The following is an 18813-nucleotide window of genomic DNA, read 5'->3' on the forward strand; positions in this document are numbered from 1 at the left end:
GCGTGCGACTACATAACCCAGGATGCAATGAGCTTCAACTTTGGCCCGCGTCTGATGCTTTCTAATGGTTGGTGATCCTTGCTAAAGACATCTGAGGGGTTGGACAACGCTTCCGCTGGGCACTAGCTCAGCCTCTCTGGCCGTGACATTTCTAAAGACGAAGGAAAGTAGACCAGGGCTGCAAGACCCTATATCCAAGTCAGAGTAGTTTGTGCACAGGGCAGCAGTACGTCACGGGCTCCCTTCCGTATTTATTGTCTCTTGGAGGCAGTGACCAGCCAGTCCCCATCGGCCGAACACCTCCGAGGCAGATATGTCTTGTGGAGCCCCAAATCGAAGTTCTCAGCGGCTACCCATTGGCTCGCCCTCGGTGCGCAGGCGCCGGGGCTCGGACCCGGTCCCTCAGGGCTGGTGAGCGGCAATTGGCCTCAGCCCGCGAAATAGGAGTCTGGATTGGTAGTTGCTAGCAGGAGCCTGATTTCTTCCTCGACTTCTGCGAGTGGTAGCGTGTGATTGGTTTAAATCCGCGGGTACTTGTCAGTGATTGGCCGGCAGCGGCGGACGGCGTGTGGCCATTGGCTGGTGCTAGAGCCATCCTTCCACCGGGGCGGGTAGCGAATGGTGAAATGGGAACTGGGAGGGGAAAGGCCGCGACGTGAGCGCGCGACCTCGGGCGCCATTTTGTCGAGAAACAAGCGGAGTTAACCGAAGAGGGGAGTCGAGGAGAGCCGGAGTCGAGGACCCAGGAGTTTTCCTGTGTCCAGCGCTGCCGGAGCCGACTGAGGTGAGGGCGGGCTCGGGTAGGGAGTGGCGGAGGCTTGGAGTGTCAACCTCGGGACGCGGGCACGGCTGGGAGCGGTACCGGGGGTGGACCCGGGACCACTGGGAGCGTTCGCCCCGGAGCGAGTCGGGACCGAGGGGCGGTCGGGAATGGAGACGTGGTGCGAGGCGGGAGCGGATGGACTCGGTCCCGCTCGTGGCGCGTTTGCTCCTAGGACAGGCGGGGACCGGTGCGCAGGTTCTTGGAAGCGGAGCGCCGGGAGATCCCCGGAGCGGCTCGGCCCCGGGCCTGGAGGCTTCGAGGATGGCGGCGGAGGTGGCGGCGGTTCGGGTCCCAGGGCCTCGCCTCGCCGCGCGCGCAGCCTGCGCCCTGCTCTGAGCTCTCGAGCTCCTCAACTGCCCCTTTTTCTCCCGGGCTCCCGGATGAGGGCGGTGGGCACTGGCGCCTGAGGCCTAGGTCCTTGGCGGGCGGGGACGGGTTCGGAGTTGTTGCGGACTCCCAGCGCTTTCCGGGGACTCGCTCCCCTCCTCTGCCCCCCAGCGCGTTGTCAAGCCCCCCACTTTCTGGTGGTTGGCGGTGGGAGGGGCGGGCGCGAGCGAGCACTTCCGTGTTACTTCTCGCCACAGGTTTTTTTTTTGTTGTTGTTGTTGTTCCACTCGCGCCCCCCCCCCACACCCCCGGCGCTCGCACTTTCTACCAAGTGGGCCCCCACACAGTTACCTCTGTCCCTGGGCAGTGGGGAGTGTCGGTTCTGCCTGTCCAACCAACCCCCAACCGCAACTCCGGCAAGTGCCCACTAGTGAGCCGAACACTTGTAGGTCTTGAAGTTGGTGCACAGGTCTTAGAGAGGTTTAAAAACCTAAGGCTAAACAAAGTACGCTTTGGCCATGCCACTCGCTCTGAGAGTTCACCCCACCGGTGCTTACAGACGTTACTTGGAGGAGGAGTGTACATCGTAGGTTTACAAAAAACACTCTTGAAAGTGTTGTATGTAAAATAAAACTTTGAGAGATAAAAGTCCCCCTGAAGTCATCCCTCCTAACGTGGGCATTTAATCCAGGCAAACCTTGTACCAGTGAGCTCTAGGTAAAAAAGCCTTTCTTTTTTAAATCTTCAAAACTGAGTAATAGTGTTTGAGTGCCTTTTTTTTTTTGATCCCCTGTGATTACAATGGAGATTAAAAAACAAAACAAAACCAGTCAGTAGTTAAGTGAATAAATGTAACTCTTTTTTAGAAAAAAAAGAAAGTATCTAGCTTTACTCAACCTTAATACCCTTATGACCTCTCTCCATGAAAAGGAGTAGGGATGCATGTGTGAAAATGGAGAATGTATAAATGGGGTCCGTTTGAGTGATTTGTGAGGACGCTACAGATTATTACCTGTTGCGGGGGGGAAGGGCTGATGATAGCCGCCTGAATGCTAGTATGTTAGTAAACGTTTTTCTGCAGTGAGAGGGGATGACTTGGAAATTTGGTTCTTTTTCACCTGGTCCTAGTTATTTGGTGGAAACCAGTCTAGAAGTGAGGCACAAAAATCCTGACCTTTAGCTGGGTGTGGTGACACTGACTGCTGGTAATCCCAGTACTACAGACTCAGGCACAGAGATCTCAGCAATTTCTTTACAGCCAAGGCTACATACCAAAACCTGTCTCAAACAAAAACAGGATGGAAAAAACCAAGGGGGTGGAGAAACCTAGTCATTAATACCTGAAAGTATTTTTTAAAAAGATTTATTTATTTATTATTTCTGCCTGCATGCACATCTGCAGGCAGAGGAGGACATCAGATCACATTATAGATGGCTGTGAGCCACCATGTGGTTGCTGGGAATTGAACTCATGACCTCTGGAAGAGCAGACAGTGCTCTTAACTGCTGAGCCACCTCTCCAGCCCCCTAAAAGTATTTTTTTAAACCCAAGATTAAATTAAAAATAAATTCATAGGCAGAGGCAGGTGGATCTTTGTGGGTTTGAGGCCAGCCTGGTCTACAAAGAGTCCAGGACAGCCAAGGCTACACAGAGAGACACTGTCTCAAAAAAAAAAAATTTTTTTTTTTTTTTTGTGTGTGTGTTTGTTTAGTACTCTTGTGCCACAGCATGAGAGGTCAGAGAGTGAATTTCAAGAAACAGTATTCTCAGCCTGGCGTGGTGGCCTTTAATCCCAGCACTGGGAGGCAGAGGCAGGCCTAGTCTACAAAGTGAGTCCAGGACAGGCAAGGCTACACAGAGAAACCCTGTCTCAGAGGGGGAAAAAAGATTCAGTATTCTCTTACATGGATCACAAGGATGGAACTCAGGTCCTCAGGTTTGTGTGGCAAATGCTTTTAGCTTCTGAGCCATCTTGAGGTCCTTAAGATTATAATCTTAGAAGTTGGCTTTAATTAATTAATTTTTCTTTTTCCAGACAGGGTTTCTCTGTAGCCTTAGTTGTCCTTTGTGCGCCAGGCTGGCCTCCATATCCGCCTCTTGTCTATGCCTCTTGGAGTGCTGGGATTACAGGTGCCCAGCTGGCTTTATTTTATGTTGGTTTGAAAATTTATTTAGATTTACTTTTGTGTATGTTTTGGTCATATATATGTGTACTATGTGTCTGGTGCCTGAAGAGGACAGAAGAGGCCTTGGGTCCCTTGGTGCAGGGGTTATTGGTATTGAACATGTTGGGCATGGTAACTCAGGACCTCTGCAAGAACAGCAAGGGCTCTGTTGACTTTCTGAGACATCTCTCTAGCATCTTGCTTGTTTTGAAACAGGGCCTCTCTGTGTTAGCCTTGGTTGCTCTGGACTCAAAGTGATCTGCCTGCCGAGCACTAGGATTAAAGGCATGTGCCACCATGCCCAGCAGGGCATTTTCCTTATAGTTCAGGGTAGCTTCAAATTCAGAATCCTCCTGCCTCAGTTTACTGACAGGATTACAGCACTGTTGGATTGCAGATATTCATAGACTCATCACCATGTAACCTAACCCAGTAAAATCTCTTTTAAAAGAAATGATTGTGGGGCTGGGCAGTGGTGGTGCACTCTTTTAATCCCAGCACTTGGGAGGCAGAGGCAGGTGGATCGCTATGAGTTCAAGGCCAACCTGGTCTACAAAGTGAGTCCAGGACAGCCAAGGCTACACAGAGAAACCTTGTCTCAAAACAAAACACCAAAATAAATAAATAAATAAATAAATGATTGTGTGAGTGTATGTGTATTTGTCTGAATGAGTGCATTCCATAGCACTCATAATCAATGTTAGAGGAAAACCTTTCTTTTCCCTTTTGATGTTGTTGTTGTTCGAGATAGTTTCTCTGTCTAACAACTCTGGCTGTCCTGGAACTTGATCTGTAGTCCAGGCTGCCTCGAACTCATGGAGATCACCTGCCTGTGCCTCCTTAGTGCTGGAATTAGAGGCATGCACCACCACACCCAGCTAACTTTTTTTAAAAGTTTTTTTTCCAGACAGGGTTTCTCTGGAACAGCCCTAGACTCCCTTTGTAGACCAGGCTGGCCTTGAACTCAACAGAGATCCACCTGACTGCCTCCTGATTGCTGAGATCAGGCGTGTGCCACCATTCCCGGCTAGAGGACAACTCTCAAGACTTTTCTCTCCTTTCAGTGTCTGGCTGGGTCTCCAGGACAGATAAAGATTTTCAGGTTTGGTGGCAATGCCTTTACCCACTGAGGCATGCATTTGTCCCCATTGATGCTGTTACTTGAGTTAACAAAAGAAGTATCTGCCTTTTTGAAATGGTTTGTTTGATGATGTACACTCACACTCCATATGAGGTGTTGGAACTTACACAAACAAGACCGTATCATGCTAGGCAAATGCTTTCTATTCCTGAGCTTTACCACCCCCACTTTTTTTTTTTTGAGACAAGGACTTATGAAGCATAGGCTAGTTTTGGACTTGTCCTTCTGCCCCAGGTTCCCAAGTGCTAAAATTACAGCTATGTGCCATTACTTCTCTTTTGGTTTTTTTTTTTTTTTTTTAAATTTATGTAGTATGTAGTGTTCTGCCTGCATGTAGGCCTGTACTCCAGAAGAGGGCACCAGATCTCATTATAGATGATTGGGAGCTATCATGTGGTTGCTGGGAATTGAACTCAGGACCTGCAAGAGCAGCCAGTGCTCTTAACCTCTGAGCCATCTCTCCAGCCCCTCTTTTAGGTTTTTTTAGTTTAGTTTTTTTGTTTGTTTGTTTGTTTGTTTGTTTTTCGAGACAAGGTCTCTCTGTGTTAGCCTTGGCTGTCCTGGACTCACTTTGTAGACCAGGCTGGCCTCGAACTCACAGTGATCCACCTGCCTCTGCCTCCCGAGTGCTGGGATTACAGGCGTGCGCCACCACGCCCGGCTGGTTTTTTGTTATTTTTTAAAGACATGGTTTCTTTGTGTTTCCTTGGTGTCCTGGGACTCATTATGTAGAACAGGCTGGCCTTAAACTCACTCAGAGATCCTCCTGCCTTTGTCTACTGAGCACTAGGATTAAAGATGTGCATGGTACAGAGTGAGTCTAGGACAGCCAAGGCTACACAGAGAAACCCTGTCTCGAACCCCCCCACCCCCCCAAAAAAAATTTGTGCATGGTGTGTGTGTGTATGTATGTATGTATGTAGCTAGCTTTGGCTTTGTAGACCAGGTTGACCTTGAATTCAGAGATAAACTTGCCTCTGCTTCCCAAGTGCTGTGATTATAGGCATGCGCCACCAGGCCCTGCAGTGTGTGTGTGTATTTTAGTTTTTTCTTTTTTCTTTTTTTTTTTTTTTTTTGAGACAAGGTTTCTCTGTGTAGCCTTGGATGTCCTGGACTCGCTTTGTAGACTAGGCTGGCCTTTAACTCAAATGGATCCTCCTGCCTCCTGAGTGCTGGGATTAAAGGCATGCACCACCATGCCCAGCTAGTTTTTCTTTTTTTATCTTTTCTTTTTTTGAGGGCAGGGGGTTTCAAGACAGAGTCTCTCTGGGTATCTTGGCTGTACTGGACTTTGTAGACCAGGCGGGCCTTGAGTTCACAGAGATCCACCTACCTCTGTCTCCCAAGTGCTGGGATTAAAGGCCCGGCAACTGCAGTATATTTTTAATAAGAGAACATAACTTAATTAAAAAAAAATGTATGTGTATGTAAGTATGCCTTCTTAGCTGAAGAAGGCAATGGATCCTCTGGAACTTGAGTTACTAGGGGCAGTTGTGAATGGTCCCACATGGGTGTTGGGAATTGAACTTGGGTCCTGTGCAGGGCAATACATGTTCTTAAACACTGAGCCCCAAGAATAAAACTTGTACTTATACTAAGGAGTTAGCAAAAAAGCTGTTTCTAGTGACTCTGGCCTGTGACCTACCTCAAAGGCTCCTGCAGGAGGAGCTTAAGGCCAGCTTCAACTCATAGTTAGCCTTAGTACACGAGATCTTCTCTCAAGGAAAAATTTCTTTTTGGGGGGTTTTTTGAGACAGAGTTTCTCTGTGTAGCCTTGGCTGTCCTGGACTCGCTTTGTAGACCAAGCTGGCCTCCAACTCAGAGCGATCTGCCTGCCTCTGCCTCCTGAGTGCTGGGATTAAAGGCGTGCGCCATCACGCCTGGCTCTTGAGACACTTTTTTTTTTTTTTTGGTTTTTCAAGACAGGGTTTCTCTGTGTACCCTTGGCTGTCCTGGACTCACTTTGTAGACCAGGCTGGCCTCGAACTCACAGTGATCCGCCCGCCTCTGCCTCCCGAGTGCTGGGATTAAAGGCGTGCGCCACCACGCCCGGCTCTACTTTCTTTCTTTCTTTTTTTTTTTTTGGTTTTTCGAGGGTTTCTCTGTGTGGCCTTGAGACACTTCTTAAATGACCCTGAATACATTTTCTGTTTGATAGTGACCTCCCAGTGAAGTTTTTCTTTTGTGGTTCTGGGTGTGATACCTGGGTTCTAGCATATACTAGGCAATCATCTGCTGCTAACTATATTCTTAGGTCCCAATAAATATGTTAAGATTTTGTATGTAGAAAATCACGATTGCTTGGATTAAAGGCATGTGCCACCACTGCCTACCTGAAGCAGGCACTCTTAACCTTAACCTCTGTGCCATCTCTGGCTAGTCTCAGCTTTCCGGCTCCTTGTTGTTTGAGATAGTCTTGGTGTGATTTAGCCTCTGCTGGCCTGGAACTGGAATCATTCTGCCTTATGCCAACTGGGCAAGGGGGGGGGGCAGGTCTGCACTACCATGTTTCCCTCTTTCTCTTTGGGGTGAGGGGATTAGGGGCTTACCATGTACCTCTGGCTGGCTTGGAATTCAGTATGTAGACCAGGTAGGTATCCACTTGTCTTTGCCTTTTGAGTGCTATGATTAAAAGCCTGTTTCACTGTGCCTAGTTGGCGTCTAAAGTGTTTGCTGCTAAGAACGCTTGAGAGTCAAAGGTGCTCCAAAGGAGGAATACCCTTGGGTTCTTTTATTTTATTTTAAGATTTATTTATTTATTATTTATACAGTGGTCCACATGTACACCTGCAGGCCAGATGAGGGCATCAGGTTACATTATAGATCACTGTGAGCCACCGTGTGGTTGCTGGGAATTGAACTGAGGACTTCTGGAAGAGCAGTCAGTGCTTTTAACCTCTGAGCCATCTCTCCATGAGTTCTTTTTTTATTTTTAAGTGTGTGTGTGTGTGTGTGTGTGTGTGTGTGTGTGTGTGTGTGTAGTTAGCAATAGTCTTTTCAGAATTTACTCTCCTTTTTGTTTTTGGTGGTTGTTTTGAGACAAGGTTTCTCTGTATAATAGCCCTAGATATTCTGTATTTATTTATTTATTGTTTTTTGTTTTTGTTTGTTTTTTTGAGACAGGGGTTCTCTGTGTAGCCTTGGCTGTCCTGGACTCATTCTGTAGACCAGACTGACGTCAAACTCAGGGCGATCCACCTGCCTCTGCCTCCCAAGTGCTGTGATTAAAGGCGTGCGCCACCACTGCCTGGCGCCCTCGCTATTCTGGAACTCACTTTTTAGACCAGGCTGGCCTCAAACTTAGAGATCCACCTGCCTCTGTCTCCCAGTTCCGGGGTTACTATTCCCAGCTGTGTGGAATTATTGTTGCTGCTCTTGCTTTCTTTTTTGGTTTTCGAGACTGCGTTTCTCTGTGTAGCCTTCCTTGGCTGTCCTAGACTTTCTTCATAGACCAGGCTGTCCTCGAACTTACAGAGAGATCCATCAGCCTCTAGCTCTCAATGCTGGGATTATAGGCCTGTGCCACCACGCCCTGCCTTCTCTTCTTCCTCCTCTTCCTCCTTTTTTGGTTCTAAGTGACAAGGTTTCTCTGTCCTGGCTGTCCTCGACTCCGTTTGTAGACCAGGCTGGCTTCAGAGATCTTTCTGCCTCTGCCTCCTTGAGTTCTGAGATTATAGGCATGTGCCCAAGGCCAGCCTATCTATATGTTCTTTAAAAACACACAAACAGCCAGGCAGTGGTGGCTCACACCCTTAATCGCAGCACTTGGGAGGCAGAGGCAGGCAGATCACTGAGTTTGAGGCCAGCCTGGTCTGCAAAGTGAGTCCAGGACAGCCAAGGCTACACAGAGAAACCATGTCTCGAAAAACAAACAAACAAACAAAAAACAAACCAAAAAAGAAAACAACAAAAACAAAAAACCCACAAACAGTATATAGTACTTATTTATATATGTGTGTGTGTGTTTTGCCTACGAGTATGTCTGTGTACATTTGTGTCTGGTGCCTTTGAAGGTCAAAAAAGGGAATCAGATCCCTCACACTGGAGTTAATCAGTTGAGAGCTGCCATGTAGGTGGTGGGAATAAAACCCAGGTTCATGCCTTTAATCCCAGCACCTGGGAGGCAGAGGCAGGTGGATCTTTGTGAGTTTGAGTCCAGGACAGTCAAGGCTACACAGAGAAACCCTGTTTTGAAAAACAACAACAAAGAAACCAAATTCTTGGGCTTGAGTCAGTTAAGAGCTCTGACTACTCTTCCAGAGGTCCTGAATTCAATTCCCACCAACCACATTGTGGATCACAACCATCTATATTGTGATCTGATACCATTTCTGGCCTGCAGGTGTACATGTAGGCAGAGCACTGTATGCATAATAAATAAGTCTTTAAAAACAAGACAAAGACTAAAAACCAAAACAGCCAGTGCTCTTAGCTACAGAGCCATCTCTCCAGCCCCCTATCTACATGTTCTTGAAGCAAGGAGACAGGTACACAGACATGTTTTGTTTTGTTTTGTTTTTCAAGACGGGGTTTCTCTGGGAAATAGCTCTGGCTGTGCTAGAAGACCAGGCTGGCCTCAAACTCACAGAGAGCCACCTGCCTCTGCCTCCTGAGTGCTGGGATTAAAGGCCATGGGCACCTGTCACCCTGTTTCATGGGCCTGGGAGACAAAACATTTCTCAAACTTTTGAGTACATTGTTTTCTTTTTAAAAATGTATTTATTTTATTTGTAAGAATGTTTTACCTGCAAGTATTTATCTTTTCCATGTGTGTGCCAGGTGCCCTCAGGTCAGAAGAGGATGTCCTGTCCTCTGGAACTAGAGATTATGGGTGGTCATGAGCCACCATGTGTGTGCTAGGAATGGAATCTGTGTTTTCAGCAAGTACTCTTCATTAACCTGTTGAGCCAACTCTCTAATAATGTTTCCCTTTTTAAAAAACATAAGTTTTCAATGGGGCATGCTGGTGCACACCTGTAATTTTAGTGCTTTCTAGGCTGAAGTGGGAAGAAAAGTTGCCTGCCAGTCTGAGCTACTAGTGATGTCTTTCAATACTGACAGACAGGTAGACAGACTGAGAATGAGAATGAGATCATATCAGAGTTTATTTTATCAACCTAGAAATTGAATATACCCTTTGGGCCTATAGAAAGGTCTGCAGAGGTATAACCATCCTCCTGTCTTTGCCTCCAGTGTATTATAGGTGTGTGCCACTGCTAGGCTAGCCCAAAGCACAACTTTAAGATTCTGAAGCAGGCCGGGCGTGGTGGCGCACGCCTTTAATCCCAGCACTCAGGAGGTAGAGGCAGGCGATCGCTGTGAGTTCAAGGCCAGCCTGGTCTACAAAAGTGAGCCCAGGACAGCCAAGGCTAACACAGAGAAGCCCTGTCTCGAAAAACTTAAAAAGATGCTTAAATAGTAGCATGGGAGTAGAGTGGATAAATGGAGTCTTGGGAGCTAGTGGATACTGTGAAAAGGGGAACTGAAGCGAGGTGAGTTTGCTCACACCTGATCTTAGCTAGAAGCTGAGTGAGAGCAGTATCAAGAAACCTAAGTGTGTTCTGTTGGTTCTAAAGCTCTTAAGTGAAATTGATAAAATAGGCATCTCAAAAGCCACAGATTGTTTTATTAAATTTAAACTCTTGGAATATGTTGTATTTTAATTCAGAATCATGACATTTTTAATCCACAGTGATTGGGACATCATAATTATTTTTTAAGTGTCTTTAATAACATTTTAAATAACAAGAGATAAAAATTATTTAACCTTCCCCTGCAACTGAGTTCTGAAGTTTTATTTTTAAACAGGTGCCATGTTCCAGAACAGAGTAAGACACTTGGTAAAGAAGAATTGAAGACATTTTACAGATAACAGAGGTAGCCTAATTCCAAAGAAAGCATTAACCTGCCTCTGAGGTGACTAAAGGGGAATAATGGTGATTTTGCGCCGGGCTCGGCCGCCTGCTTCCGCCCCAACCAGCAATGAATCTTGACTCGCTCTCGCTGGCCTTGTCTCAAATCAGCTACCTGGTGGACAATTTAACCAAGAAAAACTACCGAGCCAGCCAGCAGGAAATACAGCATGTAAGTACTCTATTCAGAATATAAACAGCATTGAGGCAAAAAGAAATAGCTAGTTGATAATAAGCTGTCAATTTTATGTGAATATGTTGTGTGACAGCCTATAACTTTTGCTTCTTTGTGGTTTTTGGCTTTTGTTTTCTTTAATAAAGTACATAATAGATCTTATATCAGTCTATGAGTATTTTCGTAGCTTTAAAAAAAGATTTATTTATTGTAAATGAGTGCTTTATCTGCAGAAGAGGGCATCAGATAACATTATAGATGGTTGTGAGCCACCATGTGGTTGCTGGGAATTGAACTCAGGACCTCTGGAAGAGCAGGTGGTGCCCTTAACAACTGAGCCATTTCTCCAGCCCTTTTCATAGCCTTTTATTCTATCATATAAATAAATATGAAGTGAAGTGTAGTTGCACATACCTTTCATTTATCCTGGCACTTAGAAGGCAAAGACAAGTGGGTCTCCGTGTATTTGAGGCCAGTTTGGTCTACATACTGAGTTCTTGGCCGGCCATGAATTCTTTCCATAAAGAAATTCTGTCTCAAAACAAACATAACAACTGGATGTGGTGGCCCACACCTTTAATCCCATCACTAGGTAGGAAGAGTTAGGCAGATTTCCACAAGTTTGAGTTCCAAAAAAACAACAAAACCAAAACGGAATACTCCTGCATAATTCTTTCTTATATTTGGCTAAGGTAAAGAGGTATATTTTTAAACTTATGTTAGTGACCTATGAATCAGTTACAATTTCTATTGCAGATAATAGAGAACTAAGACTTTTTTTTTCTTTTTTCTTTTTTGTTTTTTTGAGACAGGGTTTCTGTGTGTAGCCTTAGACTGTTCTAGACTCACTTTGTAGACTAGGCTGGCCTCAGACTCACTGTGATCCAGCCGCTTCTGCCTCCCAAGTGCTGGGATTAAAGGCATGCGCCACCCCCTCCAGGCTGAGAGTTAAGAATTTTTAAAGACAAGGTCACAGGATATCCAGGCAGGCCTCAAACTCTAGCAACATTTTGCTTCAGTCTTTAGCAATTCTGCTTCAGTCAAGTGGAATATGCCATACTCAGCTACTTTATGTTCACAGAGATTGAGAGATTGAATGAATTGCTAATACATGTAAAATATACATTATAGAAAGCAAGGATTTAAAGATTTGTGTTTCTTCCCCCCCCCCACCCCCCAAGGTTTCTCGTTGTAGCTTTGGCTGTCCTGGACTTGCTTTGTAAACCAGGTTGCCCGCCTCTGCCTGAGTGCTGGGATTAAAGGTGTGCACCACCACATCCGGCCCAAGATTTGTTTTTTTATGTATATGTGAGAACACAGAAAGGCCATCAAACCCTCTAGAACTCCAGTTGTAGAAAGTTGTAAGCGACACAACACAATGTTAGAAATACTAGAAACCAAATTCTAGTCTTCTAAAAGAACAACAGATGCTCCTAACTGCAAAGCCATCTTTCTAGCCTCAGAAGGAAAAAATTTAACAGGTACTTCTCCAAAGGATATAAAAATTGATACATTCAGGATCATTACTTATGAATCAAAACTATTTCATACCCAGAGGGAAAGCTAAAAGCCCTAGGACAATTGTTACTGCAGTCGGACCTCACTCATGTTAAGCAAACACTCTACCACTGAGTATCTTATACTTCCAGTGCAATTTCAACCTTTTTATGTGTGCTTAGTGCATGCATTTGTTAGTATGTCGAAACATGTACCATTCATTACAGGTGCATTGAATGTGAGGGTGCCTATGGGGGCCCAAGGTTGAAATCAGATGTCTTCTTCCGTCATACTTTACTGTTGAGGCAAGGGTCTGTGGCTGAATCCAGAGTTCACCAGTTATGGCTAATCTGGCTAGTCTACACTGCTCTTGGAAGCTCGTCTCTGCCTCCAGAGAGCTGAGATTACAGGTAGGCTGCCAGTTTCCCAGCTTTTATGTGGGCTTTAGGCGATTCCTAATACCTAATTCCTAACACAGCAAGCACTTTATCTGCTGGAGACCAGGAGCTCATAGAGATCACCTGTTTCTGCTTCCTTGAGTGCTGGGATTACAGGCATGTGCCACCATTCCTGGCTCAGCTTTGCCCTCAAAAAATTTTTACCGTATATGTGCAACAGTTGTGGGCCTTGTTTAGTTTTTTTATTTTTAGAGATTTATTTTTTATTATAATATATGCAGTACCCACAGGCCAGAAGAGGGCATCAGATCACATTATTGAATGGTTGTGGTTGCTGGGAATTGAACTCAGGATCTCTAGAAGAGCAGTCAGTGCTCTTAACTGCTGAGCCATCTCTCCAGTTGTTTAGTTTTTTAAAAAATGCTTTAATACATGGACGGTTTAGCCTGTCTATCCATTTCTAGCCACAGGTAATTAGTTTTAAGTTGTTTCTCTGTTAACTGTCTTTCCATTGACAGTATGTTTACATATATAAGAGATGGTGATGCATGTTAGCCTTTTGGGGGGGGTGGTTGGAGACTGGGTCTCTCTGTGTAGCCTTTGCTGTTCGAGACACTCTGTAGAGCAGGCTGACCTCGAACTCACAGTGGTCCTCCTGCCTCAGCCTCCCAGATGCTGGGATTAATGGCATGTACCACCATGCCCTGCTGCATGTTAGCTTTTTAAAATATGAATGATGGCACATGATAAACTGCCCTTTCTTTCTTTTATTTTGGGGACAGGGTTTCACCATGTAACTGGTTGGCCTGGGATTCCTATGCAAACTAAACCGGCCTTGAACTGCCTGCCTCTGCCTCTCAAATGCTGGTATTAAAGGTCCCCGCCACCAGCCTTAGCAAGTTTTATTGATGAGTGTTGCCCGTAGCATATATGTGTACCCTATGCTTACCTAGTGCCTTAGGAGGCCAGAAAAGGAAGGGCTTTGGACTTCTGCAACCTGTTACAAGCAGGCCATGGTGTGTGTAGAGGCCAGAGGACAATGTTCTGGGAACCAAACTCAAATAAAAGCAAGTGCTTTGATTCACTGGCCATCTTGCCAGTTCAGGACACTCATCCTTAAAAAAAAATTTTTTTTATGGGTTAGAGTGGATTTGTGCATTCCACATTGCATGTATATGATGGCACTGGCATAGTCAGGACAACTCTAGGGGGTGGTTTGTTCTACCATGTGACTGCTGGGAATGAACTGAGATTGGTCAGGGTTGGGGGCTCTTAGCCACGGAGGCATCTCATGGCCCATTTAATCCAAGCTCAGTACAAGTTCTAATCCAAAGTAGGTGGTTATGTATTTTATTATTTATTAGTTTATTTAGAGTCAGTGTTTCTCTTAGTATCCCAGGTTGCCTAGAACTTGAAGTCCTCATGCCTCAGCTTCCCTTAGTTCTGCTGGCATTACAAGCATGTGCAGCCATGCTCAGATATTTGTAGTATCTTTTTTTGAAATTAAATTTACTGGGCTGGAGAGATGGCTCAGAGGTTAAGAACACTCACTGACTGCTCCTCCAGAGGTCCTGAGTTCAAGGCCCAGCAACCACATGGTGACACACAACCGTCTCTAATGTGATCTGATACCCTCTTCTGGTGTGCAGGTGTACATGCAGTCAGAGCATTGTATAAAAATAAATAAATCTTAAAAAAAATTAAATTTATTATTTTTTGAGGTGATAATATAACTACATTATTTCCCCTTTTATTTTCTCTCTTCAAACCCTCCCACGCACCCCTCCTTGTTCTTTCAAATTCATGGCCTCTCTTTTCCATTAATTGTTGTTATATACATACTTCTAAATATATAAATACAACATGCTCAGTCTACATAATGTTACTTTCATGTATTTTTTAGTGACTGACTACTTGGGTTTTTTTGTTTGTTTGTTTGTTTTTTGTTTTTTCGAGACAGGGTCTCTCTGTGTAGCCTTGGCTGTCCTGGACTCGCTTTGTAGACCAGGCTGGCCTCGAAATCACAGCGATCCGCCTGCCTCTGCCTCCCGAGTGCTGGGATTAAAGGCGTGCGCCACCACGCCTGGCTTGACTACTTGGTACTTGATAACCAATTGTGTTCTTTTGTTTTAGACAGTGTTGTGTAATCCTCACTGGCCTTTAGCTTGTATCTGCTTCTCTAGTTACTGGGATTACAGACATATGCCACCATGTTTGACTTAACTTTTAACATCTTTAATATATACATCATATTTTAAGGACTTATTTACTTGTTAGTGTATATGTGTACCTGTGAAGGGCAGATGAGAACGTCAAGTTTTCTCAAGCTTGAGTTGTGAGGCAACTGGGCCCACCTAATAAAGAAAATGTGCGCTGTGGTTTTTTTTTTGTTGTTGTTGTTGTTTTCTGTTTTTTGTTTTTGGTTTTTTGAGACAGGACTTTTCTGTGTAACATTGGCTGTCCTGGACTCACTTTGTATACGAGGCTGGCCTGAACTTACAGCTATCTGCCTGCCTCTGCCTCCCGAGTGCTGGGATTAAAGGCGTGTGCCACCACAGTGCCTAGGTTTGTGTTCTTTTAGGCAGTTCAAAAGGAATAAATTTAAAAGTAATCAGCGTGTATAGGAAGTTCCACTTCACTTGATTCCTGTCATTACTTCTGTCTTTGAGAACAGGGTCTTTGCCGCTCAAGCTGTTTCAGACTTGCTCTGTAGCTTGAGGCTAGCTTGAAATCCTGATCTACCATTCTTTGAATCCCAAGAGCTAGGTTTAGAGGCCTGTGCCACTATAGTCATTCCTATGACTACTGCTGCAAGATGAATCTGCAGCGGCAGTTTTCCTAGAACCGTATCTAATTTTGCTGTTTAGGAGCATAAGATCTAGTGTGTCATGCACACTAGGCAAATGCTACTTACCACTAAGCTAAATTCCTAGTCTTTTTTATTTTAAATAACACAAACCCTCCTTTAAACGTCACGCTTTTGTGTTTCAGATTGTAAATCGGCACGGTCCTGAGGCAGACAGGCATTTATTACGCTGCCTATTTTCACATGTGGATTTCAGTGGCGATGGTAAAAGCAGTGGCAAAGATTTCCATCAGGTATTTGGGGATTACAGAGTTTATCTATTATCCTCTATCACTTTATGAAGTTGCAGTTTGGGGCATAATATATGAACATTATGTAGAATAATGTCTAAAACAATCTTACAAGGGTAGCTAAGAGGTATTGGGGATTCTTCTGTCTTTGTTTTTCTGCCTGGCTACATACTGATGACAGTGTTAATTTAGGATTAGGGAGCTGCTGCTGGATCTGACTGGTGAAGGAAGCAGGAACATGGCCAGTAGGGTGGGGGGGGGGGGAGCGGGGAATGGCCTCCTTGACTAGACAAAGATCGGGATTTCAAGCTTCTCTCTCTTTTTCTTTTTTCTTTTTATTTTTTGAGACAGGGTTTCTCTGTGTAGCCTTGACTGTCTTGGACTCTATGTAGACGAGGCTGACTTTGAACTCCAGAGATCTGTCTGCCTCTGCCTCCCAACTGCTGGGATTAAAGGAGTGCATAGCCACGCCTGGCTGATTTTCAGTCTTCTCAGGGATAAGATGCTGTTTGTGACTTATTAATGGATTGTAATGTGGACATTTTGGTTTAATGCTTGTTGTTCCTAGGTTCTATGTGGTTAAATGGGATTTTAAAAGAGTTGATTTTGATAGTAAAACTGTAATATCTAATGTCCATAGGTTCTCTTTACCTTTATGTGAGATGATGGTTAATGCTAACAGAAGCTCTTTTTTATTTTTACTTTTGAAGACACAGTTTCTGATCCAGGAGTGTGCCTCGCTGATTACAAAGCCAAATTTTATCTCGACATTGTCATATGCCATTGATAACCCATTGCACTACCAGAAGGTTAGTATCCTTTTTTTTTTTTTTTTTTTTTTGGTTTTTTGAGACAGGGTTTCTCTGTGTAGCCTTGGCTGTCCTGGACTCACTTTGTAGACCAGGCTGCCCTCGAACCCACAGTGATCCGCCCACCTCTGCCTCCCCAGTGCTGGGAATAAAGGCGTGCACCACCACGCCCTGCCAGAAGGTTAGTATCTTTATCTCTAGTAATATTGTGATAATCTCTCCTTTTCATTTTTGAGACAGGGTCTTTCTGTGCTCTCTATGCTATTCGGTCTCAGGCTTCTCAGTGCTTGGCTACTGTAGACATGCAACAACACACTCAATTAGAATACGTGCTCTAATATTAGGTTATTTAAGATGACTCTGAACTTATCTGGCCTTGGTGTTTGTTTTGCCTTGCTTTTGATTTTTGTTTGTTTTTTGGCTTTTCCAGTTAGGGTTTCTTTGTGTAGCCATGGCTGTCCTGTAGACTAGGCTGTCCTTGAACTCACAGAGATCCACCTGCCTCTGCTTCCCAAGTGCTGGGATTAAAGGCGTGTGCCACCACACCCATTTTGTCTTGTTTTTTTATTTTTTATTTTGGTTTTTTCGAGACAGGGTTTCTCTGTGTAGCCTTGTTTTGTTTTTAAAAGACCTGGTCTATATGTAGCCTTGCCTGTTCTGGAGTTCACTGTGTAGATCAATCTACTTTGAACTCATAGAGAGCCACCTGATGGGATTAAAGACATGTTCTACCACACCTGTGCTTCCCCTCCTCCCCCTCAGGATTTTATTTATTTATTATGTATAGTGTTCTACCTGCCTGTACACCTGCAGGCCAGAAGAGAGAGCATCAGGTCACATAGTTGTGAGCCACCATGTGGTTGGTGGGAATTCAACTCAGGATCTCTGGAAGAGCAGTCAGGGCTCTAACCTCTGAGCCATCTCTCCAGCCCCGCTTTTTTGTTTTGTTTTGTTGTTTTTTGTTTTTAAATAGTATTCTATCTTAAAATTTGAAGGATTGACTTGCTTTTGTAACTTTCTGAGAGAACCAAGGCAGTTGCTTGGTAGTAAATAGAAACTTACTAAAACCAGATTGGGTCAAGGATTAAGGTTGTCAATCTATAGCTCTAGAATAGAGTGGATTGCTTGTAGTGGCACACAATCATGTTATATGCATATTGTGTCATAATTGAATAATTTGACAACTTTGTAAATTTATATTCTTAAGCCAAAAGGTTCAATCTTTTAAAAAAGAAATTGTTATGTTTCAGAGTTTAAAGCCTGCGCCCCACTTATTTGCCCAGCTGAGTAAAGTTCTCAAGTTAAGTAAAGTACAAGAGGTAAGTATTTTGAGAAAAGAGTTATAGGCAGAAAACATGGGTAAAAATAACCATTGGATTCTTTTATTAATGTAATTTCTTGTTTCAGGTAATTTTTGGTCTTGCCCTTTTGAATTCTTCTAGCTCAGATCTCAGGGGTTTTGGTAAGTTATTTTATCCTAAGTATAGGATTCTTTCTTGGTTGCTCCCCCCCCCCCCCTTTGGTTTTTCAAGACAGGGTTTCTCTGTGTAGCCTTGGCTGTCCTGGACTCACTTTGTAGACCAGACTGGCCTCGAACTCACAGTTATCCACCTGCCTCTGCCTCCTGAGTTCTGGGATTAAAGGCGTGCGCCATCACTGCCTGGCCCCAACTTTGTTTTTTTAACATAGAATTCTGTAGTGCTAGTTATGTTTACATTGTGTATAACTGATATCAGAACCGTTTCATCTTATAAAAGTTTTCTTTCGTTTCGTAAGCCACTGCCTGAATATACCCCTATGTCAAAACATGGGAGAGGCAAATGTATGTTGGTGAATAAATACAAAGGGTACTTGTTTGGATATTTAAATTTTTTTTTTTACCTATTATGATATAAAAATAACTTATTTTTTTGACTTTTAGCTGCCCAGTTTATCAAGCAGAAGCTTCCAGATCTTCTGCGTTCTTACATTGACGCAGACGTCAGTGGAAATCAAGAAGGTGGCTTCCAAGATATAGCAATAGAGGTCCTACACCTCCTACTCTCCCATCTCCTCTTTGGGCAGAAGGGAGCCTTTGGAGTTGGACAGGAACAGATAGACGCTTTTCTTAAGACACTGCGCAGAGGTAAGGCATAGCCTATCATAGTCATCATAAACCATATAAAAAGCAGGGTGACATATGGGTGGCGATGATTTCTTGCTCCTTGTTTTTACTTTTTTTTTGAGACAGGGTTTCTCTGTGTTTTATTGGTTGTTCTGGACTTTCTTTGTAGAAGAGGCTGGCCTTGAACTCAACAGTGATGCAACTGCCTCTGCCTCCCAAGTGCTAGGATTAAAGGCATACTCTACTGTGCCCAGCTTGTTTTTACTCTTACAACAAAAAATTATAGAACTTTGTTAAAGAATATGTATGAAGTGAACCTAATTTCATCTGTGATGTTTTTGTTCTGTAAATAACATCAAAAGTAA

At 44.3% G+C, this 18813-nt stretch overlaps 1 protein-coding gene across 7 annotated transcripts in view; it reads left to right on the top strand.

The window, feature by feature from the left end:
* The first annotated feature begins 268 nt into the window (after positions 1-268).
* The window catches only part of CNOT1 (CCR4-NOT transcription complex subunit 1), a 77025-nt gene continuing 58480 nt past the window's right edge, over positions 269-18813 (top strand). For 3 of the 7 annotated variants that reach the window (XM_084755836.1, XM_084755835.1, XM_084755840.1), the window contains exons 1-7: positions 270-784; positions 10266-10541; positions 15431-15538; positions 16246-16344; positions 17595-17663; positions 17752-17806; positions 18266-18469. In XM_084755836.1, coding sequence (XP_084611962.1) covers positions 10440-10541; positions 15431-15538; positions 16246-16344; positions 17595-17663; positions 17752-17806; positions 18266-18469 — 637 coding nt within the window. In that variant the 5' untranslated portion in view covers positions 270-784; positions 10266-10439. Of the gene's footprint in view, positions 785-10265; positions 10542-15430; positions 15539-16245; positions 16345-17594; positions 17664-17751; positions 17807-18265; positions 18470-18813 lie in introns of all 7 variants that reach the window. The other 4 variants (XM_084755834.1, XM_084755838.1, XM_084755839.1 and 1 more) reach the window with 2 other exon arrangements.

Source organism: Acomys minous (genome assembly GCF_964271855.1).
Source record: "Acomys minous genome assembly, chromosome: 14".
In the NCBI taxonomy this organism is placed as follows: domain Eukaryota; kingdom Metazoa; phylum Chordata; class Mammalia; order Rodentia; family Muridae; genus Acomys; species Acomys minous.